Source organism: Macrotis lagotis, chromosome 6, assembly GCF_037893015.1.
Source record: "Macrotis lagotis isolate mMagLag1 chromosome 6, bilby.v1.9.chrom.fasta, whole genome shotgun sequence".
Taxonomy (NCBI): Eukaryota; Metazoa; Chordata; class Mammalia; order Peramelemorphia; family Peramelidae; genus Macrotis; species Macrotis lagotis.
Window position 1 is genome coordinate 1831542 of NC_133663.1, and position 24851 is coordinate 1856392.

The 24851-nt window shown below is 50.4% G+C and overlaps 1 protein-coding gene across 2 annotated transcripts in view; it reads left to right on the forward strand.

Annotated features, from left to right (window-relative positions):
• The window catches only part of ATP2A3 (ATPase sarcoplasmic/endoplasmic reticulum Ca2+ transporting 3), a 79266-nt gene that overhangs the window by 38990 nt on the left and 15425 nt on the right, over nucleotides 1–24851 (forward strand). For both annotated transcript variants that reach the window (XM_074190552.1, XM_074190553.1), the window contains exons 9-17: nucleotides 14863–14951; nucleotides 18660–18762; nucleotides 19394–19525; nucleotides 19871–19996; nucleotides 20793–21011; nucleotides 21375–21710; nucleotides 21785–22005; nucleotides 23365–23567; nucleotides 24594–24679. In XM_074190552.1, the coding sequence (XP_074046653.1) occupies nucleotides 14863–14951; nucleotides 18660–18762; nucleotides 19394–19525; nucleotides 19871–19996; nucleotides 20793–21011; nucleotides 21375–21710; nucleotides 21785–22005; nucleotides 23365–23567; nucleotides 24594–24679 (1515 nt within the window). The remainder of the gene's footprint in view (nucleotides 1–14862; nucleotides 14952–18659; nucleotides 18763–19393; nucleotides 19526–19870; nucleotides 19997–20792; nucleotides 21012–21374; nucleotides 21711–21784; nucleotides 22006–23364; nucleotides 23568–24593; nucleotides 24680–24851) is intronic.

Consider the following 24851-nt stretch of genomic DNA (forward strand, 5'->3'; position numbering starts at 1 on the left):
AATTCTGCCACAATTGTATACCACAGACCTCTTCAGTCATTCCCTAACTGATGGACATCCCCTCCATTTTTGCCATCATAAAAGGAGTTACTATGAATACTTTTGTGTATACAGGTCCTTTTCCCTTTTCTTGGATCTCTTTGGGATAGCAGTGGCATTTGCTAAGTCATGGTTTTTAGAACTCTTTGGGCTTAGTTCCAAATTGCTCTCCAAAATGGTTGAACAGTACATTACTCCACCAATTTCAATGAACTAATTTTCCCCTCATCCCCTCCAGCATCTGTCATTTCTGATAGAAATGAGGTCATGCCTTAGAAATGTTTTCATTTGCATTTCTCTAATCAACAGTGGTTTAGAGTATTTTTTTCATGTGACTATAGATAGCTTTGATTTCTTCTTCTGGAAACTTCCTGTTCCTATCCTTTGGCCATTTATCAATTGGGGAATGGCCCTTACTTTTATGAATTTGATTCAGTTCTATAGTCAATATATTTGAAAAGTGGGGCCTTACTGGAAAACTTGGTGCAAAAATGTTTGTGCCACTTCACAGTCTCTAGTCCCTTTTAACATAATGTAGTTTCCCTGATTATCTCTTTTAATTAAATCTGTGTTTGCTTGTGTTTTTTCCGAGACTGTCATTGCTACCCCTGCCTTTTGTACTTTGAGTCATACTGGATTCTGCTCCAGTCCTTTATTTTAACTTTGTCTTTTTGCTTCGTGTGGCTCTTGTACACAACATATTGTTGGACTCTGGTTCTGATCCATTTGGCTATTTATGGATGAGCTCATCCCATTCCCATTAATGATGACTAACAGTATATCTCCCTCCATCCAATTTTCTTCTGTTTATCCTTTTCTCTTTTTATCCTGTCCTTTCTCAAAAGTCTGCTCTGCTTCCGACCACTGCCTCCCTTAAACGTCTCCTTTTTATGACTTTACCTACCCTATAACCCTTATCCCCTTTACTTCCTATTTCCCTGTTAGGTGAGATAGCTTTCTACTCCCAGCTGAGTATGTAATGGTATATATCTCTCTCTATCTCTCTATATTTATATAGAGATATAGATAATTATCTACTTAGGTATAGATAGATATAGATACATTCTTCCTTCTTTGAACCAATTCTAATGAGAGTAAGGTTCAGGCCTTGCCACCACCATCCCCTCACCCATTCTTCCTTGCCCATATCTTTTATGTGAGAAAAATTTCCCTTCTGTCTTTTCCTTTCCCCTTCTCTGTGTGCATCCCTCTTTCTCACTTTGACATTTCTATTTTGGAGACCCTCTCAATATAATCACACCTGTGCCCCTATGCACACTCCTAACTGCCCTAATAATGGAAAGTTCTTAAATGTGTCACTTTCTTCTATAGGAATGTAAACAGTATAACTTTATTGAGTCCTTATGATTACTCTTTCATGTTGCCGTTATATGCTTCTCTTGGGTCTTATGTTTTTCAAATGTTTTATTCACCTCCAGTCTTTACACCAGAAAGGCTTGAAAGTCCTCTATTTGATCAATTTTATTTTTTTGGATATCATCCCATTATAGTCAACTCACACCCATGTCCCCTGTCTATATATTCTCCATCTGACTTCCCTAGTAGTGATAAAGTTCATGGGAGTTACAAGTATCATCTTCCCATGAAGGAATTCAAAAGTTTTACCTTATTGAATCCCTTATGATTTCTGTTGCTCTTTTTTTATGCCTTTCTTGAGTCTTATAGTCTCTTCTGCTCTGGTTTTCTATCAGGAATGCTTGAAACTCCTCACTGCATATCCATATTTTACCATGAAGAATTATACTCAGTTTTGGTAGATAGGTTATATTTGATTGTAATCCTTGCTCCTTGGCCCTTCAGAATATCATATTCGAAGCCCTATGATCCTTTATTGTAGAAATGCTGTGTTGTATGTGATTCTGATTGTGACACCATGATATTTGAATTGTTTCTTTCTGGATGTTCACAATATGTTCTCCTTGACCTGAGGAGCTCTGGAATTTGGCTATAATATTCTTCTGAGTTTTCATTTCAGGGAGTGATTAGTGGAGTCTTTAAATTTCCATTTTACCCTTTATTTCTAGAATAGCAGAGAAGTTTTCCTTAACAATTTTTGGAAAGATGATGTCTAGATTCTTTTTTTGATCATGGCTTTCAGGTGGATCAATAATTCTTTTTTAAGCTTTTTATTTCTCTTAGTTTTTACTGAATTTTAGAAAAAAGTTTCATGTAGTATATGGAAACAAAGAAAAGTATATTTTCTGACAATATTATGTTACCTTCCTTTTTTTCCTTCTTGGTACACTTTTGGTTATTTTTGTTTTTGCAAGGCAATGGGGTTAAGTGACCTGCCCAAGGTCATACAGTTAAATTAGATTAAGTGTCTGAGGTCACATTTGAACTGGCTCCTGACTCCAGGACTGGCTCTATCTACTGCATCACCTAGCTGTCCCCTTTGGTACAGTTTTTAAAAAACTTTCTAGGGGCAGCTAGGTGGTGCAGTGGATAAAGCACCGGCCACGGAGTCAGGAGTACCTGGGTTCAAATCCAGTTTCAGACACTTAATAATTACCTAGCCGTGTGGCCTTGGGCAAGCCACTTAACCCCATTTGCCTTGCAAAAACCTAAATAAATAAATAAAACTTTCTAATTATATGCAAAGATAGTTTTCAACATTTATCCATTTGCAAACTTTTGAGTTCCACATTTTTCTACTACCCTTCAATCCCCATGGCAGCTAGCAATCTGATATAGGTTTAGACCAATTATTCTTTTTATTTTTTTTAGATTTTTCAAGGCAATGGAGTTAAGTGGCTTGTTCAAGGCCACACGGCTAGGTAATTATTAAGTGTCTGAGGTCAGATTTGAACCCAGGTACTCCTGACTTCAAGGCCCATGCTCTATTCACTTAGCTACCTAGCCTCCCCTAGACAAATTATTCTTAAATTATCACTCTTCTATCTATTTTCTAGGTCCTATAATTTTTTCCATTCAGATATTTTACATTTCATTCTTTCTTTTTTTTTAAATTTTGTTTTATTGTCCTGATGTCTCCTGGAGTCATTAGCTTCTATTTGCCTGATTCATTAGAAATTTTTCTCCAATTTGAATTTTTTTAAGGTTTTTTGTTTGTTTGTTTGTTTCTTTGCAAGGCAAATGGAGTTAAGTAACTTGCCCAAGGCCACACAGCTAGGTAATTATTAAGTGTATGAGATCAGATTTGAGCCCAGGTACTCCTGACTCCAGGGTCGGTGCTTTATCCACTGTGCCACCTAGCTGCCCCAATTTGAATTTTTAAGGAGATATTTTCCTCAGTGAGCTTTTGTACCCCTTTTTCCATTTGACCAGTTCTACTTTTTAAGGAGTTGTTTTCTTTACTGAATTTTTATGTCTTTTTGTTTACTATTAGACTAATTTTTTAAAAGTGCTATTTATTTCAGTATTTATGCCTCCTTTACTAAACTGTTGACTCATTTTTTCCCTGTGATTTTCTTGTATCACTCTTATTTTTTCCCCTTCCCTCCCATTTCCCCCCCTCTACCTCCCACTTAATTTTTTTTGTTTTGTTTTTTTTGCAAGGCAGTGGGATTTTAAGTGACTTGCCCAAGGTCACACAGCTAGGCAATTATTACATGTCTGAGGCCAGATTTGAACTGTGGTTCTCCTGACTCAGGGCTGGTGCTCTGTCCACTGTGCCACCTAGCTGCCCCTCCATTTAATTATTAAAATTCTTTTTGAGCACTTCCTGGAATCCTTTTTAGGCCTGAGACCAATTCACACTTTTTCTTTGAGACTTTGCATGTAGCTATTTTGACATTGTTGTAATCTCCTGAGTTTGTTTTGATTTTTTCCCCTATCACTATAGTAACTTTTTCTAGTCAGATTCTTTTTCTGCTGTCATTTGCTCATTCTCCCAACCTATTTCATTACATTAAACTTTATTTTAAAGTTGGGTTCTCCTCTCAGGGTCTAGGGAGCACTGCCTCAAGTTTCAGGTCTTTCTTGCAGTTACTTTCAGAGCTTGTTCTGGGGGCCTGGAAGTTTTCAGTTTTTCCAAGGTGGTAGGATCTAGTACTTTTTTTGTCTTAGAATTGTAACCAGGCCTCTATTCTCTTGTGACTATCCTCCAATGCTTCCCTCTGCCCTCTGCCTATGGGTAATAGAGTCACCAACACTGCCAGTTGTACTCAATGCCAGCAAATTGTCCCCAGCCATCTCTTTCTGACCAGTTGTCTGGCACTCTTAAATCTCAGTTCAGGAACTCCCAAAGTTGTTGCTCCCCACCCCTAGCATTTATTAGATACCTGATCTGTCTGGGGCTCTCTGAGTAGCACTGGAGATACAAAGAAAAAAAGTGAAACATCCCCGCCCCCCACGAGTTCACATTCTCAGGGGAAAGAACATGTCAAGCTGAGACCAGATGCAAGACACTTTGAGGAAGCCCAGAGTTTTGGTATTTGTGAGCATCAAGGATGGCTTCCTATGGAGGTGGCACCTGAGCTGGTTCTGGGAGGGAAAGCCTGCCAGGCATGGGGACAGCCAAGTGGTGGTGGGAGATGGAGGATCCACTAGGCACAGGGACAGCTGTGTGATGGTAGGAGATGGAATTGAGTCCACTTGTGAGTTATGGGTCATTTTCTTAGCATTTTGGAAGCTGTGTCTGTCACGGCTGGCTTGATTTCTTTAGCACATTTTTGAGGGCTATGTTCTCCCCACTTTCCCTTCTGGGGGATGGAAAGGAGCTGACAGACATGATGTCTGCCCCTGAGGAGCTTTCAGTCTATTAAGTAGGCAGGGGTAATGTCTGGTGGGAAATAAGTGGGGCCAGCTTGGGGGGAAGGATCCCCTTGGGGAAGGATGGACTGCAGCTGCCCATGAAAAGAGGAAAGGGACAGGGTGGCTAGGTGGTGCAGTGGATAAAGCACCGGCCTTGGAGTCAGGAGTACCAGGGTTCAAATCCAGTCTCAGACACTTCATAATTACCTAGCTGTGTGGCCTTGGACAAGCCACTTAAGCCCATTTGCCTTGCAAAAAAAAAAACTAAAAAAAAGAGGAAAGGGGAGATATGCCAGTCCTTTGTGGAAGCAGCTCAGGTGTGGATGGGGGTTATAGAGGCATTGAGCCTCAACTCAGTAACTGAGGTGACCAGGAGGAGGTCAGTCCTAGTGATGGGTACTTTTTCTAGTAGGTTCTAACTTTGGGAGGCAGAGAGATCCCTGAGAGAGGGCCGGAGGGCTGTGTTGCATTGCTAGCCTCAGCTCTGCCAGGAGCTGGACCAGTGAAATAGGCAGGAGCCAAGGAGCTCCTGTTCTGCCAATTCTCTGTGGGCCTAGGGCTGTCCTATGGCTTTAGCCAAACCACCGGATTAGCCCAGAAGGCACTTCCTGTTTGATTTGGAGAGCTCTTCAATTGCTTAGTGTCATGGAAAAGGGGTAGGTCTGGGAGTCAGTCAGCCCCTGGCTGGCTCTGGGAGCTGGGCCACAACTCCACCCTTCTCTGGGCCATGGGCTTCTTGTCTATAAAATGCCAGAGGGTGGGTGTGGACCAGTTCATCCAAACCTCACATGCCCCTGCCCAGCCAGGACTGGGACTCCTGCCAGTCATGCCTGCTTCACCATCTTCTTGGGTCAGCAGTATGACCATTGGAAAGGTCGTGGTGTTTGGGTGTGCTGGGAGGGTGAAGCCAAAAGGGGAACAAAAGGAAAGAAATGAGTAGAATTGATGAGACCGTTGGGCACTTTGGACTTTGCCATGTTCTTAGACAGGTCACTCAGCCTTAATGCCTCGGTTTCCCCATCTATAAAATGGCCACATGAATTCCTTCTTTCCCTCCTTCAGGTTTGATAGAACAAACCTGTTCATCTTTTGGAAAGTTGTGCCCCTTAGGGTGAGATTCCTGGAGGGCCAGCATGTTGTCATCATCCTCTTTGGTAAATGTATCTCCTCTCCAGTTGTGCTTCCTTGGCTCCTAGGGACCCCACACTTTGCTCTTCCAAGTAAGTGGGTAGCTCTTAGCTACCAGTGCTCCCACCACTGATTCCTGCTCCATTTGCAGGCCACCATGAGCCCCAGCTCCTTTGTTGGACAATCTCCCTGACCTGAGCTCCCTCACTTTACTCTGGTGGAAGAGATTGTTGAGTCCAGCTATAAAACTTTATATTTTCCCTATTATGTTTCATCTTATTAGATTTAGCCCCAGAGATTGAGCTTGTTGAGTCTGCTGTCCCTCTAGTTTTGTAGCCATCTCTACCTTTATCTGAATCACAGATCCCTGGGGCACTCTATTCAGAGACCTTCCAAGCTGCTGTAGAACCATAAATGGATGCTTTTTGGGGTTCAGTCCTAAATTTCAAATGCTTTAAAATGCAGGCATTTAAAAAATCCATCTGAGTGGGCCATTATGTTTCCTGCATCTCTCCCTTTTCAGACACAACCTTCTTTACTTTTCCTGATCGGCCTTTCTCCTCTTTCGTTCGGCAGGGGTGAAGGAAAACTCACCTGTGCTTTTAAGAACATGGTTTCTTGCACATTCTTCATGTTTCAGTTATCACCTGGGCTACACAAAGCCCCCAACATGGGTCATGTTGTCTTTGTCACCTGGCTCCAGGGGTCTTAGGAGATGCTTGGTCAGGTCCTGATACATTCCCTGGGGGCCCAGCTGATCTCTCTGTTGTCATCAGATCACTGTCCTGGCAGCCCCAGGCAGGCAGTCTCCAGCCCTCCTTCTTCATCACCTCTTCTGAACTTGCCAGGGTGATCTCTCACCAGACAGCCCCTGAGTCCCCATCAGCTCAATCCTTGAAGGTCAAGCAACTGCTTCCTCCTCCCCCTCAGAGGACCAAGCTCCCTCTCTTCTCTCTGGAGGGGGCTACTGGCTACTTCTTGCCCCCGGGCCAGAGTTGGTCTTTCTTTCCTTCCTCCTCTGCGTCTGACCTTTCAGTCTCTGAGATGCAGACTGGTCTTATTTATTCCACACTTTTTGGAAAGGCCAATAAGCTATGCATGCCTGAGATTCATTTTTCCTGCACCACCCCCTTATCTGATCTCTTCTGTATGTGGGAAGGCCCCTTTTATCTGATGTCAGTGAAGTTCAGAATGAAAACCATAAGCATGCCAGTGTGGATTCCCGACTTTCCTCCTTCTTTCTCACAGACTCTCAGCAAGGGTTCCCATCCTTTCCCCACCAGCATCCAGGACCACCTGGCTGAATTCCTCCTTGTCAGAGGCTCCACCTTTTGAAGTGAGGCCTGCCTTTTCCACAGTTGTTCTGTTCATTTGGGCTGCTTCCTGGCCTCCTTCACCAAGCTCTTAAAAAATGCTTCAGTGATGCTCTTATCCTTGCCTTTCTCCATTGATAACTCCATATCTCTGCTGCTCCACACTCCAACCATTGAAATAGCAAAAAACAAAATTCCTGTGACAGATATTCCAGGACAACAAACTTGCCTCATTTCATACCTGGCATCCACCACCTCTCTGTGAGCAGGTGGTTTTTCAGTTCCATCTTTGATCATGGTTGGGCCTTGCCTTCTCAGAGGTCTTGAGTCTTTCTAAGACATTTGTCTTCATAGTCTTGTTACCACTGTATAAGCTGTTCTCTTGCTCACTTCACCAGAGTGTTCCTACGTGGCTCTCCTAGAGGTAATTTTTTGACACAATGGCCCATTCAAGGGCCATGATTTGATCAACCATTGCCTCTTTAATGGGCATCATCAATAACATTTATTAAGCATCCATTATGTTCCAGTCACTGTGTTCAGTGAAGGAGATACAAAAAAAAAAAAAGATAGTCCTTGTCCTTCCGGAACTCAATCTAAGAGGGGAGACAATATGCAAATAATTGCAAATAGGCTTTCTACACCATAAATAAAATATAATGAACCAAGAGAGAAGGGCCTGGAATGAAGAGGGGCTGCAGAAGGCTTCTCGTAGAAGATAGGACTTAAAGGAAAGCCAGGGAACTTAGTAGCATAGGAAGTTCTAGGCATGGGGATAATCAGAGAGAGCCAAGAAATGGAATGTCTGTTGGTGGAATAGCTAGGAGGTCAAATGTCCCTGGATCAAAGAGAGTGTTTCCTGGAGTCAGATGTAAGAAGACTGGAAGGGCAGGAGGGGGCTCTGCTATGAAAAGAATTTGAAACAGAAGGTTTCGTATTGCTCCCGGAGGCAATGGGGAGCCCCTGGAGTTTATTGAGGACGGGGTGACATGGAATTTTGGAAGATCACTTTGGTGGTTGAACAGGAGAGGAGAAAGACTAGCGGCTGGCAGGCCTTCCAAGGCTATCGCCAGAGTCCCAGTGTAGGTTGATAGGGATCTGCCCCAGGATGGGGCAGTGTCTGTGGAGAGGAGGGGCAGATCGAAGAGGTGCTGCAGAGGGCCGGAGCAGTGTGCTTGCCCTAGGTGAAACCACAGACCTCGGCACCATCTTGGATCTGGAAGGTGGAAGAGACTGTGGAGTCCAGGACTCCTAGGGCCTGAGCCTGGCGGTTATGCGGGTGCCCTGGACCATAATAGAGAAGGGAGGAAGAGTTTCCAGTCTGTCACCACCATCAGTGTTCTCTTAGCTCTGAGCCCTTTCTCTTTCTTGCATCTTTTGGAGGCACAGACCCCAAGTGGTATCACAGAGTCAAAGGACACACATAATTTGGTGATTGGGGGGGTGGTCGCCCTGTAAATGGGGTTTATTCCATACCTTCCTGAATCCAAGCCCAGAGGCTCTATCTGCCCTTCTCAAGGTGTGCCATCGGGAGGAAAGCAGTTAGGATAGTGAAGGCCTACAATCCATGCATTTTAAACTGATTGACTCAACCCTTTAATTTTAAACATAAGGAAAAAGACTCAGGGGGTAAGAAATTCAAGGTCACACAACTGGCCAACAAAGCAGCTCTTGCCCCCTAACTTTACCCTGAAATTTGGGGATGACAGTATCTCTTTTCCACTCAGAGTTGGGGCTCCATCTGGGGTCCTTCCCCTGGTGTGGGTTTGGATCCCAGACCCCCTAATTCCTTCATGCTTAGCTTCTACAGAGCTGAGCCCCTCAGGCAGTGGTCCCCAGAGGGACAGAATCTGTTCCTCCCATCTTCCCTCTCTCCTCTGAATCTCAGTTCTGCCCTGACTGTCCTAGGAGGAATACACAGCTCAGTTCCCTACTGTCCCGATAGCCAGTCCTTCCAGAGCCACAGCCGAGAAGAAGACATTCCCAGACCTGTGAAGTTGAGGGGGCCACAGAGCATAGATCAGCCCTAAGGAGGCAGGAAGTTAGATACTGCCACTGGCCAGCACCAGCTCCAGCCCCAGAGGCCAAGGACCCCATGTAGGGGCCATGCTTGGGGTCTGCCTGACTGTGGGAGGAGGCTGGTGAATCCTCAGAACCAGTTGGGCTGATTGTGAGGAAGGCAGGCCCCACACCTCTTCAGAGCAGATTCACGTTCACTGTCTTGTCGGACCTTCATCTTGAGGAAGATATTGGGGCAGCTGGTGGTGCAATGGATAGAATTTAAGGCCCAAGGTCATATCACTGCCTCTATTTCTTCATCTGTAAAATGTCTATGACCCAGCAATGTTGTGAGAACCAAAAGCAATCCAATTTGTCAAGTGCCTAATGCAGCACCTGCTACCTTGTAGGTTCTGTGATGATGTCCACTTGACAGACGAGGAGACTGAAGCCCTTAGCTGAGGTCTCACAGTGAGTCTGGGGTGATGGTGGCTTCCTTTTTTTATCTTTCCACTGGTCTCACAGACCACCGCAAAGGGAGCACTGACTCCTGGGAAGACAGGCCAGGCACGGAGTGGGGTAGGGCAGGAGAACAGACCAGGGCCTGATAGATCACTGTCCTGAGACCCAAGGGTCACAAGAAAAGACATGGAGGAGGCAGGGGCAATGTCTGCTAAGTGGCCTTGACCCCAGCCCTCAGGAGCAAAAGAATCGCTGGAGGGAGGCTTCAGCCCTCTCTCACTATGCCCTCTCCTCAATGAGAACATTAGGTGGTGGAAGGAAGGTCCAATCCAGCCAACACTGATTAAGTGCCTGCTATGTCCCAGGCAACACTTATGAGGGGGCAGGGAATTCAGAGACTAAATGAAAAATGGTCCCTGTACTCAGGATACTGAAATTCCCCTGGGGGGATATTCCATGAACTGAATTCATATTTACTTGGCAAATTGAGTCTGGGGAGACAGCTGGCAGCCAAGAGAATCAGGGAAGGTTTTCTGAAAGAGGTGGCCATTTGGTGGAGTCTTGAGGGACTCTGAATTCCAGGAGGTAGAGATGAGGATACACCTGGTGCTTGCAGGGGAGAGAGGGTTTCTGGACTATCCAGTTTGGGCAACATGCATTTTCTCTGCCTGTGGGAAGGGGAAAGGTGGACTTGGATGTGGGATCTCATTGAACATTCAGGTGAGGAAATGCAGGTGGGTCCATCTCCGCTAGGTCTCATATCAGAGAGTTGTCTGGAATGTGGGTCTTGCAGTGAGGACTCGCACCCAGGACTGCTCTCTCTCTCCAGTACTCTGCACTGCCTGTGTGTAGAGGGGAGTGCTATGGACTACTCCTGTGGCAAGTGCTGCCCTTCCCTATGCCCAGAGACAAGTGGAGGGAAAGGCCAACCCAGAAGCTTACCCCCCAAGAGAAGCAGCACGCTGCGTGACGTGATGAGATCATTTGGGGACAGAAGTCTGCTAGGTGTGTGCCAGCTGGGCCAGCTCCAGGAGCAATGCAAGGAATGCCAAGAAAGACAATTAACCAGAGAAGACGCATTTCCAAGAGAGACCTTGTGGTATGGTGGGAAGAAGGCCAGACTCTGGGAGCCAGGATACCTTGGACCACAGTTCTGCCTCTGCCCCAGCCTGGTAGCCGTGTGACCCTGGTCGCGTCATCTCACCTCTTGGGGTCCAGCCACCTCACTGGGGCTTTGTGTCAGAGCATGTGGTGACCTGCAAAGGTGGAGGAACTTTCCTCATCAGGAGATTCCTATGCCAGGGACGTCACAAGTCTCAACCATTTTAAAGGGAAATTCTAAATCTACCTGAAGAAAACAAGGTAGGAAGCAAAGGAACAACTTCTAAAAAGTGTAGGAAGATTCTTAGGAGTCCAAACTGTGCATTGTCCCTGCCCTGGTGCAGATTGCAGCATCTCCCCTCTCCTTCTCTGAGGGTGTCCCCTACATGGGGTCCTCATCCCCACAATGCCGAGGCGTTCCTGCCATCTCAACATTGCATGGATACTAGTGGAGCATACTGATGATCTGACATTGGTCATCCCTCCCATCATCCCCCTCTGGTCAGATGAATGGAAGCCTTTCTCCAGGGCAACTTTTCCTCAATACTTCCACCTCCTCTAGCCTGCTATGACCCTCTCCTCCACCCCCCACCCCCCATTCAGGGACTGCGAGGGAGTGAAGTCCCTGGTGCAGAATTCCAGAGAGGGCCCAGGATGGCCTTAGGATGCATATGGAAGAGTGAGCAACCAGCGTCAGCCCAGAAACATCATAGCTAGAGAATGAACTAGAAGGAAACATTTCCCAGTATGCTCAATGATAGGCAGTATCCCCAAGAGGAAAAAAGCCTGCAAAACCCCAGCCTGGAGATGTCCAAAGGTCAAGATTTTCCAGACACGTGATGATCTGACGTCTAAACAATAATGACAAAGAAAAGAATTATTGAAACTTTGAAAGGACCAAGATGCTAATTATCCAGAAATGTAATAAGGAGAAACTGCTCAAATTTCTCAACAAACTTGCTTTCTCAGGAAGCTTGGTTTAGAACAGAACAAAGTGTAAGTGCTTTGGTTTAGATCCAAGTTTAAAAAAAGATGAAATGACATTAGATTGGGTTGAATTCAAGTCAGAAGATGACAAGGACATTATGGTAAAAGGAACAGAAAATCAACATCTAGCCATTTATAATATTCACATGCATTGAACAATTTGGCAGTTAAATTGGTAAAATATCAGTCAACAGCAATGTAGGAGAAATAGCTAAAATAAACATATATGTATATACAAATGGTAGAGGATTCCAACACCCCATTATCAGAATATGATAAATGTAGCAAGAAGATTAACACAGAAATCCCAGATCTGAGATGTTTATTGAATAAGCTGGAAAAATTAGACATATGGGGATAACAGAATGGGGAAAAAATAGAGATTCCATAGTCTCCAAGTACACCCAGAATTCTCCCCAAAATAGATCACATATTTTGTCATAAAAAAAGCCCTCAGCAAATCAAAAAGGCAAGAATCGTGCATCCTGTGCTCACAGATTCCACAATGGGATAAAATTAGAAATTAGTGACAGTAACATGAGTAAAAACTGTAAGGCTTCAGGCAAACTGGAAAGCAATCTAGGAAACAGTAAGTGGGTTAATGGTGAAATAAAATAATTAGACACAATTTTAACCAGGCTCCCCTGAAACACTACCTGGATGCCCATTCTAGACTCCCAGAGGCTGTGTCAGGGCAACCTTAGTCCTGGGAGGCCTCCCCAATGGCCTTGAATTTGGGGCCTGGTGTCTGAAATCCAGCCTGGATAGGGCAGAACAAGACAGGGCAGTTTGCTCACCACCAGTTCCCAGTTACTGACCAGTGTCCCCTGAGGTGTTGAGGGTTCATGAATGGTTGTGTTCTAGGGAGCCTTGCCCTGCCAGGGACATCTCAAGACTGAAATCACTCTTAAAGTGTATCCCCACATAGGTCCCAGTTCATGGTCAGTGCCTTAATTAATGCTTGTTGGTGGATTGGCTGATGAAGAAAACCTATCTCTCTCTTCATCTGGTCTCCAGATGACTGGGAGGAGCAGGAGTCTTCTCCCATGCCCCACCACCAGGCTGTGCTTAATGTGGGAGGGATCCCGAGCCAATATCTCCCTGGCTGAGGAGTGTCTCTCACCTTCCCAGGACTGTTCCCTCTTGCAGGATCTCGGGGCGGGGGGGGGGGGGGGGGGGAACGACGACTTCCCCATAGCTGAGTTACAGTCTTTCCCTAGGGAATAAGGTCCGATGGGCTTTTTTTTTTAGGTTTTTGCAAGGCAAATGGGGTTAAGTGGCTTGCCCAAGGCCACACAGCTAGGTAATTATCAAGTGTCTGAGACCAGATTTGAACCCAGGTACTCTTGATTCCAGGGTCGGTGCTTTATCCACTGCACCACCTAGCCACCCCCGATGGGCTTTTACACTGATGGAGGGTACATCTAAATGCCCCTCAAGATTCCTTCAGCTGAACAGCTACTGCCAGTCTCTGGATAGAGGGGGACGGGCCAGGAGACACCACAGTCCTGTGATCCTCCCTGCTTCAGTCAAGCCTCTATCTCTGCCCCCACCTGCTCCTCTGGGCCCAGGCTCCCAATCACATTCACCTCTTGACCTGGGATGCCACTGTTAGCCATTCCCCTATAGAAAGACACCCCATGTAGTCTAGTCCAAGGCTATCATGAAGTACACTACAAGAAACCTTCTTCTCTCTACAACATTTTTGTACCAAACCTTTTCAACATCTTAGGACTCTAGGTCTAGCAGTGGCATAGACTCAGTCATGGAACTTGCAGGGTTGTGCCAGGTCACTTCTAGCCCCTTGGGCAGCACCACAAGTCCTCCGTTGTGTCATTTTCCTCTTTTGCCAATCTGATGGTGTGAGATGGAACCTTAAGGTTGGTTATGGAGGGAGACCTTGGCATTCCAGACTCACCTGGGCAGGAAGCTGACCTCAGCCCTTGCAGTGCTAGCAAATGGAATCTTGGTCTGCAGGATGCCAGGGAGGGAGAATGCAGACACAGGCACAATGCACAGGAACATGGGCAAGGCTCCTTAGATGCCTTCCCTAGACTCTATGTCTCAGGACAGATAGGATGGGTCACATCAGAAATGGTGTTTGGGAAGCTGGTTGATTAGGAGGCTGGCATAGCCCTGGCCATAGTGAGGACATAGAGGCTGCAAGCAGATGGGCATAGTCCTCTGTCACTGGGATCTCTTACCAAGGGGGTAACTCTCAGCACTTTCCTCTGCCTCTGGGGATTTCGCTGGAAGGTGTGGCAGTTTGGTGTTAGAGTGTTAGGGTTGAAATCCTGGCCCTGCCAGAGGGTAGCTGCTCGGCCTCCACTTCTCCATTTGTCCAGGGAGGGAGCTGAGCAGGACATTCGCTCTCCAGGTAGCATGTAAGGTGGCTTGTGGTCCATGTCCTGCAAAGGCCTGTTCGAGCTCTGCTCTTCTGATACTTAGTCCAGAGTTCTGGGATCCATGAAATGGTCCAGTGATGCTTCTGCTAAGGCTAGGATAAGACTGCAGACTGAAGACAAGAGCTGGAGGCAATGCAGCCAACAATGATGAGTGATTGTGTTAAATTTGGGGGACATTCAAATGTTTGGGGAGCCCGCGGCTGGCCCTTCTGGAGCTTCCCATCAGAGCAGGGCGCTCTTGGAGCTTTTCTTCAGTAACTGGCACTTACTGTTGCCTGACCAAAAGATGTCTTTGAAGGGCATTTTGGCCCGAGTAAGGAGCCAAAGTGAGCTAGAATGCAGGTGGGCTGGGTTGGCAGCCTCTAGCTCAGTCGATCAGCTACTAAGCATTCATTAAGCACCTCATTTGACCAGTCACTGAGTATTCATTAAGTGCTTCCTTTGGCTACTCACTGGACAAGGCACTAAACACCTCTTTTGACCAGTCACAGAATATTTATTAAGTACCTCCTTTGCTCAATCACTAAACATTTATTAAGCACCTCCTATTTGCCAGGCCTTGAGCTGGATGCACTGCTGGAGGCTGCCCCCTCTCCTTCTGAACATCAGCCTCAGAAACACTCGCCATGCCTGGGGAGATCTCACTGCCATGGGGGCCACCGCTCAGCAATATGCCTCTGTCTTCACTTTAGATGTTCATCATCGACCAGGCAGAGGGAGATGACTGCAGTCTCCATGAATTCAGCATCACGGGTTCTACCTATGCACCTGAAGGTCACGTGTGAGTACGGCTGGAGGGCAGAGGATTGAAGGGGAGGGGACCTGCGTCCTGGGGGTCTGTGGGATGGCTCTCCCCATCCTTTATTGTGTTGCCTGAGTGGATTCTCAGAGGAATCACTCCCAGACTCCATGATGTGCTATGTGCCTGAAGCTTCCAGGGGTGTCCCCTCCTTTTTCCAGTGAGTGGGTCTGCACCAGAGTGCTTAGCCTTGGCCAGAACCATGACTCACCCTCAAAGCAACTGCTCTAGGCCTCAGGACAGGGCTGGTGTGGCAGATGGGCAGTGAGGGGGTTACAAGCAAGGCAAGGGAGGGTACAGGCAGGAACTGGTGAGAAACATCCCACTTGCATCCCTGTGTTGACTGATGGTGGCTGGGACATGGGGACTCTTGCTCCCATGAGGCTGCTCCAGGTCTTTCCTCTTCTGACTCTCAAAGACAAAGGGAATGAATGCTGACATTTTGAGGCTCTGTGAATCGTGGGCACTTGCACATGAGCTTCACGTGTCTGCTCTGGATCAGGCTAGGTTGGTGTTTATCACTGGCACCCCTTGGCAGGGGTGACCTTGGAGAAGGTACTTCCTTTGGAGGACACCCCAGACTGATCTTACCGTCCTTTTTGTCGGAGTCACTAAATCACCAAGATGAGGGTATTGCTGTAGTGGTTGGTTATCTGGATTTTAGCAAAGCAGTTGAAAAACCACCTCATGCCCTTCTTGTGGACAAGGTGGAGAGAGGGGGTGAGATGAGAGAACTGTTAGATATACCCACAAGCCCTCAAATGGTCAATACAATGTGTAGTTACTTATGGTTTAATACCAATTCAGAAGGGGTCTGCAGTGGAATGCCTCGCAGATCTACACTGGTTAGCACGTTTATCGATGATGTGGAAGAAGCAGAGGCAAACGCTTATCAAGTCTGTGCGTGATCCAGAGCTAAGGACAATAATTAGAATGGCGGAAGAGTCAGAATCCAGAAAGATCATCACCGACTACAACTTTGGGCCGAATCACTTAACTCAAAATTGTTTTTTCCTAAGGGGTTAAGTGGCTTGCCCAAGGTCGCACAGCTGGGTAATTATTGTGTGTGAGGTTGGATTTGAACTCAGGACCTCCTGACTCCAGGGCAGGGTGCTCCATACACTGCACCACCTAGCTGTTCTGCTTCAGATGAAATTTAACAAAAAGGATACCATTTACACTTAGGCTCAAAAAATCCATTTGACTTTCCAAGTTCAAATTGATTACATAGCAATTTGTCTGAAAAAGATATGATGGGGTTAGTGAACCACAAGTCTAGGGTAAATTAACAGTGTACTGTGACAGTCAAGAGAGCTGCTGAAACCTTGAGGGATGCTTTTTGAGAATTTGGGGTGTTAGAGCAGGTGTGAGGAGATAGGAGGGAGGTGAGAAGAGGTGTGAGGGAGATCAGAGGAAGTGTGATGGAAGTGAGAGGAAGTAAGAGGAGATGAAAGAAGTTAGGGAAGTGAGGGAGCAGAGGGGAGAACTTGGGGAAGCCCTGGTCAGGCCACATCTGGGGTGCTGGGCTCAGGTGTGGGCAGGACAATTTAAGGAGCACACTGATGAGCTGGCATGTCCGGTGGAAGGCAGCCAGAATGATGATGGAGCTGGAGGCTAAGTCTTGAGGGCTGGTTGAAGGAACTGGAAAGGGTTATCTTGGAGAAGAGGACTGAAGCGGAAAGGCCTGAGGCTTTATTTGATAATCTGAAGGTCTGTTGTATGGAAGCATTCAAACATTACCTCAGAGAGAGCAACTATGATGAGCTGGCCACGTTGTTGAAGGGCAAATGTACACTTACCCAGAAGAGTATTTTCACTGGCTGATCTCAGCCAGTGGGCAAGTTCTCACAAGGAGGTCAGGAGAAATGACACCAGGTTACCCTGAAGGCTCTCTTAAGAACAGTAGAATTGATTGTGCAGCATGGGAGACACTGGCTCGCCCAGCATGGCGTGTGCTCTCTGAGCAAGGCGGAATTGAAGCAGCTCACAGGAAATGTGACATACATAGGTCTAGAAAAAGCACTCCAGATGTTCACACGGACGATTTGTGCCCCGGCCTGTGGTAGAGCATCCCCAGCTTCTATCTCCTCGACCATAGTGGTGTCAGTTTAGTCTTCTTTGATAAGAAAGACAAGAATCAATCAAATGGAAAAAATCCTTGTTCAGGGATGGGTCACACCAGGGCCCTGACCAGCTCTACAGGGTTGTGAGACCAGGACTCTATGGGGCCACACTGCCCTCTGCTGGGAGCACTGCCACATGTTCAAGATTGATCCTGCCAGTCGGCAGGTGGCATGATGGGGCCACTGGGTGGCAGGGCTGGACTTTTGTGTGTAATATGGGTGAGTTTACCCATTGGGGGCCACCTTGGGCTTAGGACAATTCAGCTAACCCCAGATGAGCAAGGGCTCAGGAAGGGGCTTCTCTTAGCAAGACACTTTGCCGGGAGCTTGGCTGGATCATTGACATGGTGGGCCACACTGTCAGGTAGCTACTTGTACATATGAACCTGCTGTAGCTGGAGGGTCTTGAATGATAGAGGCCAGGGTCTCGACTTGCAAAACTATATAGGGAGGGTAGTGGTGGAGTGTCAGTTGAAGGGAGACTAGGAAGGTGGGAGGCAAGGGCTGGGTTATCTAGCCGAACGACAAACAGCACTTTGACTTTGATCTGGGAGACTGAGTAGTGGGATGACATGGCCAGACCTGAAGTTTTGTGGCTGAAGGGGAGAAGGGGCTGGAGTCGGGGGAGGCTGGAGGCAAGTGGACATTCCCCATCCCCACCCCCCAGCAATGATTGCCATAGTCCGGTTGGGAGATGACGAGGGGCTGCACCAGGGTGGGGAGCAGCATCAGAGGAGAGGAGGGGGCAGGTCGAGAGACGTTAAAAGGATGCAATCAACAGGATTTGGCACCAGACTGGATCTGGGGGTTAAGAGAGGATAAGATTGTGAGTCCGGGGGACTGAGAGGGTGGCGGTATCTTTGATAGCAGTGGGGAGGTGAGGGGGCAGTTTGGAGAAAGAGAATGAATTGTTTTAGACAGGCTGAGTCGGAGTTCTTTCCAGGGCTTCTGTCTCAAGATGTAGACGATGGCATTGGAGGTGTGAGATTAGAGGTCGGCAGAGACTGGGGCAGCAAAAGGAGATTTGGGACCTCAGGAGAGAGATCAGCCAGCGAAGCAGTGGAGGGGACGAAGAGCAGACCAGGACAGCTAGAGAGGAACTCAGAGGCAGAGGTTGGGATGTGGGGGGAGATCAGAGCACAGGAGACAGAGAAAGTGCTGGAGAGGGAGGAGAGCCAGGATGGAGGGTGGGAGAGAAGACAGTGCCGAGGAAGAGAGAGCAGCGGTGTCCAAGGCAGCAGAGAAAGTGGTCAGTGATGCAGCAGTTGGGAGCTTGGGAGAGGGCAGTGGGTGAAATGATGAGAAAGGGAGACGACCCTCTTGTTCCTACTGATCAGGCCCTTGGAGAAGGGACAGTCATCAGGGATTGCCAGACTTGGCTGCTCGGACTCCCACACTGGGATCCTGGGGGGCCCCGGTAGGTGGTTTGTGATCCCATTTGAGAAGACTCTTGGGTGGGGGAGGCTCCACTGAAAGTGAGCTTTCTGGAGAGGGTCAGGCCGTCTCATCCCCTGGACTGGGGTCCTGCAGGGGCCCCTCCCAGCGTTTTTGTTCTGGGTTCTTGTAGGCTGAAGGATGGGGAACCCATTCGTAGCAGCCAGTATGATGGACTGGTCGAGCTGGCCACGATCTGTGCTCTCTGCAACGACTCCTCCCTGGACTACAATGAGGTGAGTGGGTGAGCCAGACTGAGGGTATCAGAGGCTCCTACTGGGCCTCTCATAATCAATCCCCTCCAGAATTCCAGCTGTTAGAGGTGGCCAAGGCCACTTGCTCCCTCATAAGAGCAGGACCAAGGGCAACCAGGACCCCCAACTTTGAGAAGTTCTTAGGGACAGGGAAAGGCCTGTGCCCATGATGGGGCGATACATGTAGGGGGCCTCCTGTCCCACTCTGGGACTTACCCTGAGGCCTGATGGCTCCCCTGACAATATTCTCGGCCAGGTCCATGCTGGCTTTGAGGCCCAAGGCCCCTCCTAGCTCTGAGTGTCTGCAGAAGGGGAAGCTAGTCTGTTTTCTTCAGTACAACTAATTCTGCCCAGTCATGAGAAAGTTCTGGGTGGCTTCTGTCCCCAGGCCTCCAAGAGCTGCCCCCAAGGCTGCCCCGAGAAGTGTTTGTGGTACATTTTTCATGGCCCCCAAAGCCAGCACCAGGAGCCCTGTCAGAGGTACCTGTCCCCTGCCAAGCCTGCTCTGGGCTGAGGAAGGCAGGCTAGGAGGGGGCATGAGGGTAGATGACTCTTGGCCTGTATCCTTCCCATGCCCACCCTGACCTTGAGTGTCTGTCTGCCTTGGGGTCAGTCCAAGAAGGTCTACGAGAAGGTTGGAGAAGCCACCGAAACAGCCCTCACCTGCCTGGTGGAGAAGATGAACGTCTTCGACACAGATGTGAGCCAGCTGTCCAAAGTGGAGCGAGCCGGAGCTTGCAATGCGGTGAGGGAATGAGGAGGGAGCAATTGCCCACAGGGCCGCAAGGAGGCTGGGCCCAGCATTTCCTGAAGAACCTCCAAGGCCTCCCCAGGAAGGCCACCCTGTCCCTCCTATCGCCTCCTGAAAGATCGCTCCATATCAGTAGGGCCCACCCTCAGGTGTGCACAAGGAAGATGTCCCAACCTGTGTCCTGCCTGACCCCTCCCTGCAGGCTGCCCATCCTCACTGCATCCATATCCTGTCTGATCCTTCCCTGCGGGCTGCCTATCCTCACCATACCCATCTCCCCCCATCTGACCCCTCCCTGTGGGCTGCCCATCCTCACCATTCGCATCTCCTCCCTTCTAGGTCATTAAACAGTTGATGAAGAAGGAGTGCACCTTGGAATTCTCCCGGGATCGCAAGTCCATGTCCGTGTACTGCACACCCCTGGGTCCAAGCCAGCCCACCTCTGGCAGCAAGCTGTTTGTGAAGGTTCCCTTCTCCCTGTGGGAATGGGGCAGGTGGGCGGGGAGGTGGACCCAGAGGTGCCATCCCCAAGGGAAGACCTGGGACCAGAATCTGCATGAGCTACCTCCATGGCTCGGGGAGGGGGCAAGGGAGGACCTTGACTTGGCTGCCTGAGGCCTCCCAAATTCCTGGCTTGTGCCTCTGGCCAGATCCTGCTCTCCTCTGAGCTTCTGTTTTCCCATCTTTACAATGGGGGAAATGCTGCCTGCCCCATCTCCTTCTCCCTTCCAAGGTCTCTGTGAGACCTTGCCAGACTGGGTCTGACCCACAGGAACTAGTCCCCTCTGAGTAGGGACTGTGGGCAGAGACTAGGAGGTGCCATTCAGGTGGACCTGAAAGGGAGAGGGTGGCCAGGGAAGGCCCAGCTTGTTGGGCCCAGCTGTTTCAGTCCTGGGCAGCCACCATTAAAGAGGGACAAAGGGGCAGGGGGTACCCTGGCATCACGTCAGGCAGAAACCTCCCATGTAATACCCATCTTTCCAAGAATTTGGGCGAAGACTGTCCAGGCCCAACTTGCAGGTCTGGGACTAAGAGTCATGGGGTGGGGTGGCAATTGTGGAGGCCAATTGTAGCTTGATTATGGGGAAGACTTTTCTCACCTGAAAGCTCCCCAAGAGCCAGTGGCCTGCCTCCGGAGGTAGTGAGCTCTCGGTCACAGGAGGTCTCCAACAGATACTGAGGAGATGATTGTGGAGGGACTTTGGAAGAAGCGCCTGGCCCTGCTGAGCCCCCCCCCCCCCCATCCCTCCCCACTCCCCAGGGAGCCCCGGAGAGCGTGATTGAACGTTGCCGATACCTGCGTGCTGGCACCCGGACCTTTCCCCTCGGCCCTGCCGCCAAGGAGAAGATCCTGGCTCGTATCCGGGACTGGGGGACGGGCATCGACACGCTTCGCTGCCTGGCCCTGGCCACCCGAGATGCCCCCCGCAAGATGGAGGACATGCGCTTGGACGACGCTACCGAGTTCATCCACTATGAGGTGAGCATCTGGCCCTCCTGGGCCCCTCACCTACCCCGTTGCCCCTTGGAGGGGCCCCAGCTGTGACAGGCTGGGGACTAGGCCTCTTGGGGGCTGCAGTCCCGGCCCCCTGCTCAGAGCACCCAGGGGTGGTGGCCAGGGAGGGTCTGCTCTGGTTGAGGAGAAGGAAGACCCATGCCGAGCCTTGGACCCAGCCAGGGCCGGGGGAGAGCTGAGCCTGAGGCGGGGAGGGTGCAGAGGAGTGGGGGGCACAAAGGAGGCGGGTGGGGGCAGAGGAGGGGTGGGGAGGACACAGGGGAAGAGTGGGGGGCGCAGGGGAGAGGTGGGGGGCAGGGATGCCCAGAGGCTCCGGCTCGTCTCCAGGCGGACCTGACCTTCGTGGGCTGCGTGGGCATGCTGGATCCCCCGCGGAAGGAGGTGTCGTCGTCCATCGCCATGTGCCGGCAGGCCGGCATCCGGGTGGTCATGATCACGGGGGACAACAAGGGCACGGCCGTGGCCATCTGCCGGCGCATCGGCATCTTCTCGGAGGCGGAGGACGTGTCGGGCCGAGCCTACACGGGCCGCGAGTTCGACGAGCTGAGCCCCGCGGAGCAGCGCCACGCCTGCCGCACGGCCCGCTGCTTCGCGCGCGTGGAGCCGGCTCACAAGTCCAAGATCGTGGAGCACCTGCAGTCCTTCCGGGAGGTCACGGCCATGGTGAGGGCGCGGGCCGGGGAGGCTGGGGCGGGCCGGGGGGCGCACGGGGGCTCAGCCTCTGCCCTGCCCCCCAGACCGGAGACGGCGTGAACGATGCCCCCGCGCTGAAGAAGGCGGAGATCGGCATCGCCATGGGCTCGGGCACGGCCGTGGCCAAGTCGGCGGCCGAGATGGTGCTGGCGGACGACAACTTCGCCAGCATCGTGGCGGCCGTGGAGGAGGGCCGCGCCATCTACAGCAACATGAAGCAGTTCATCCGCTACCTCATCTCCTCCAACGTGGGCGAGGTCGTGTGGTAAGGGTCGCCCCCAGCCCCGGCCCTCGGGCCGGAAAGGGCAGGCGGGGAAACTGAGGCCGGGGCGGCGGGGAGGAAGAAGGGAGGCAGCCGGCTGGCCCCGGCTGGCGGCCAAAACCCCTCGGAACGCCAACCGTGAGGGACTGATGGACCACCCCAGAGGGGAGGGGAGGAAGAGGCGGCCCGAAGGGATCGCGATCAGCACTCATGGCAGACCAGAGCCCTTGTGTGTGTGAGATGGAAGTGCTCCGGGGGAGTGAGGGGTCTGCAGCCCAGGCTCCATCCTGCCCAGCCCTGCCCAGCCCTGTCCCAAGGCTTCTGCTGGAGGAGGGGCTTTTAATTCACAGCCCGTGGGTGTTTGTGACTGGGCCTGAGGTTAGCCACCGGAGACTGTGGGAGCCTAGAAATGGCCAGGGCCATCCAAATTCCGGGGGCCTCCCAGTATGGAACAGCAGAGCTAGGCTGGAGGTGGGCTGCTAGAACCCAGAACCTAGACTGTCCAAGCTGGCCCTGGGATCTAGGGGGGAGGTCCCTCCAGACCCGGACCCCAGGGCCAGTGGGTGCTGGGTTGGGCTTAGGTGCATGAGGTAAGGCTCTTTTTGGACCCCTGGCCCCTAGGAGTCCGTAGAAGGCCACCCATATCTCAACCTCCCTCCCCAAAGGGTCCCCAGGCCACCACATTTCCCAGGGTCACAAACGTGGCTATTTAAAGGAGCTGGGACTTTCCAGGGACGATCCCTCCACCCAAGTGGGTTGTGTCCGTCTCCCCTTACCCCCATGTCTAGTGGACATCTTTTTGAGCTGGGAGATGAATCATTGGAAAGTCTCCTGGTTCAGTGGGAAGAGCCAAGCTCTGGGGCCAGATAAACACGGGGTCAGACCCTCACTCTGCCTCTCACTCCCGGTCTGCTTGGTGGGGGGCGGTCAGAGAAGCTACTCCTTTAATAAGGCCCCCCCTTCAGAAAAAGCATCTCCTGAGGTGAGAAAATAAACCAGTCCCTTCCTCAGAAGGCACTTGGAGAAGGGTCAGCAGAGAGGCTCCTATGGTCTGGGGACAGCTCCCCTTCCTTCCTCAGGAATTAACTCAGATTCCAGTTCTGGTCCATTCTCACTGGCCCTCAGTTTCTTCATCTGTAAAATGGATTGGACTAGATAGCCTTCATGATCAGTCTATGAGTCCCTGATAGGAGATAGGACTTTGAGAAACTGCCCTGTCCTGCCCTGCCCTGCCCAGCCTGGACCAGTCCCTGGGTGGGGGGGGGGGGAGACCCAAGGCCAGCATATGGACCAAGGAAGGGGATGCCCAGCAGGAATGGGGCAGAGGCCAGGCCCATGGGTGAGTCAAAGCTTGGTTTACAGCATCTTCCTGACAGCCATCTTGGGCCTTCCGGAGGCACTGATTCCCGTTCAACTGCTCTGGGTGAATCTGGTGACCGATGGGCTGCCAGCCACGGCCCTTGGCTTCAACCCCCCTGACCTGGATATCATGGAGAAGTTACCCCGGAATCCCCAGGAACCCCTCATTAGCGGTTGGCTGTTCTTCCGCTATCTAGCCATTGGAGGTGAGGGAAAGGTTGGGTCCAGGGCTTCACAGCTAAGCACCAGGCCTGCCGTTTGGAACCTTTCATTCTACTAGGGAATGGGACAGCAAACACTAAGGAGAAGGCCTGGGGTGTAGGTCCTACTCTGGGCCACCTGGGACTGGGAAGGATAGAGAAGAGAAGGTGGGAGATGGCTCCTAGTATGGAGAGTGAAGATCCAGAGCAGAGGCATGTGGGGGGGACCAGGAAATATTGAGGGCAGGATTGATTAGGATAGGGTGTGCAGGAGGGGAGGGAGTCCCCCATTGGAGACAGCTGCTGGGGTCAGGGAGCCCCCTTTGAAAAGGTTGGAGAGCCCCAGTAGGGATAGCTCCTGGAAGCAGGGAGTCCCTATTTAAGACATCCACTGGGATCAGGAAGCTTCCATTGGAGACAGAACCCTGTAGGTTCTTCCAAGTGTGCTCCTCATAGGGAAAGCTGCAGCCATTGATGATTCAGACCCTGCTCCTAGGTCTCCCTGCCTCTAGCTTCTCTCAGTTCACCTCCTCTGGGTGCTCCCAGGCCTGGGCAGCTGTGCCAGCTCAGCAGCCTTTATCTCAATAGCCCCAAGGTGGTAGGATCAGCTTGAGCTGACTGAGAGGGAGCCCTGGGGTGGGCCCTAGGGCCCTAGAGATGGAGACCTCCCAGCCATCTCCTGGGTTCCAGCCTTGGTGGTACACTGATCCCTGGAGGAAACCACTGGGGTTGGTATATAGTGAGTCAGCTTCAAGCTCAGTTACAGAATCCCTTGTAGGGCCCCCCATAGATTGAGATGTTTTGCCACAGCCCAGCCTTTCCATGCAGACCTGGGGGGGGGCGGCTGGGGGAAGAAATCTGTTCTCTACCCCATCCCCAGTCATGCAGCTCCCTGAGACCTAGGAATCCCCCCTCCACATTCCAGTTCTGGGAAGCCTCTAGAACAATGGCTCTGGAGCAGAGGCCCAGCCCTGGCATTGATTGGGGGCTGCCACCCTAAGCCACTGCCCCCTTTGCTTCCTCCTCTGACAGTGTATGTGGGCCTGGCCACTGTAGGGGCAGCCACATGGTGGTTTCTGTATGATGCAGAAGGACCTCAAATCACCTTCCACCAGCTGGTGAGTGAGCAAGGGGCATGAGGGCCAGCTTGGTCCAGCACTCTGGGAACAGCAACAAGGAGGACTTCAGTTAGAGTAGAGGAAGGACTTTCTGACTACCTAGGTAGAGGCAAGCATGGGCTAGCCCCCAAGTTCCAAGGCTTTGGGCTAGCCTCAGCCCTTCCTGGGGTCT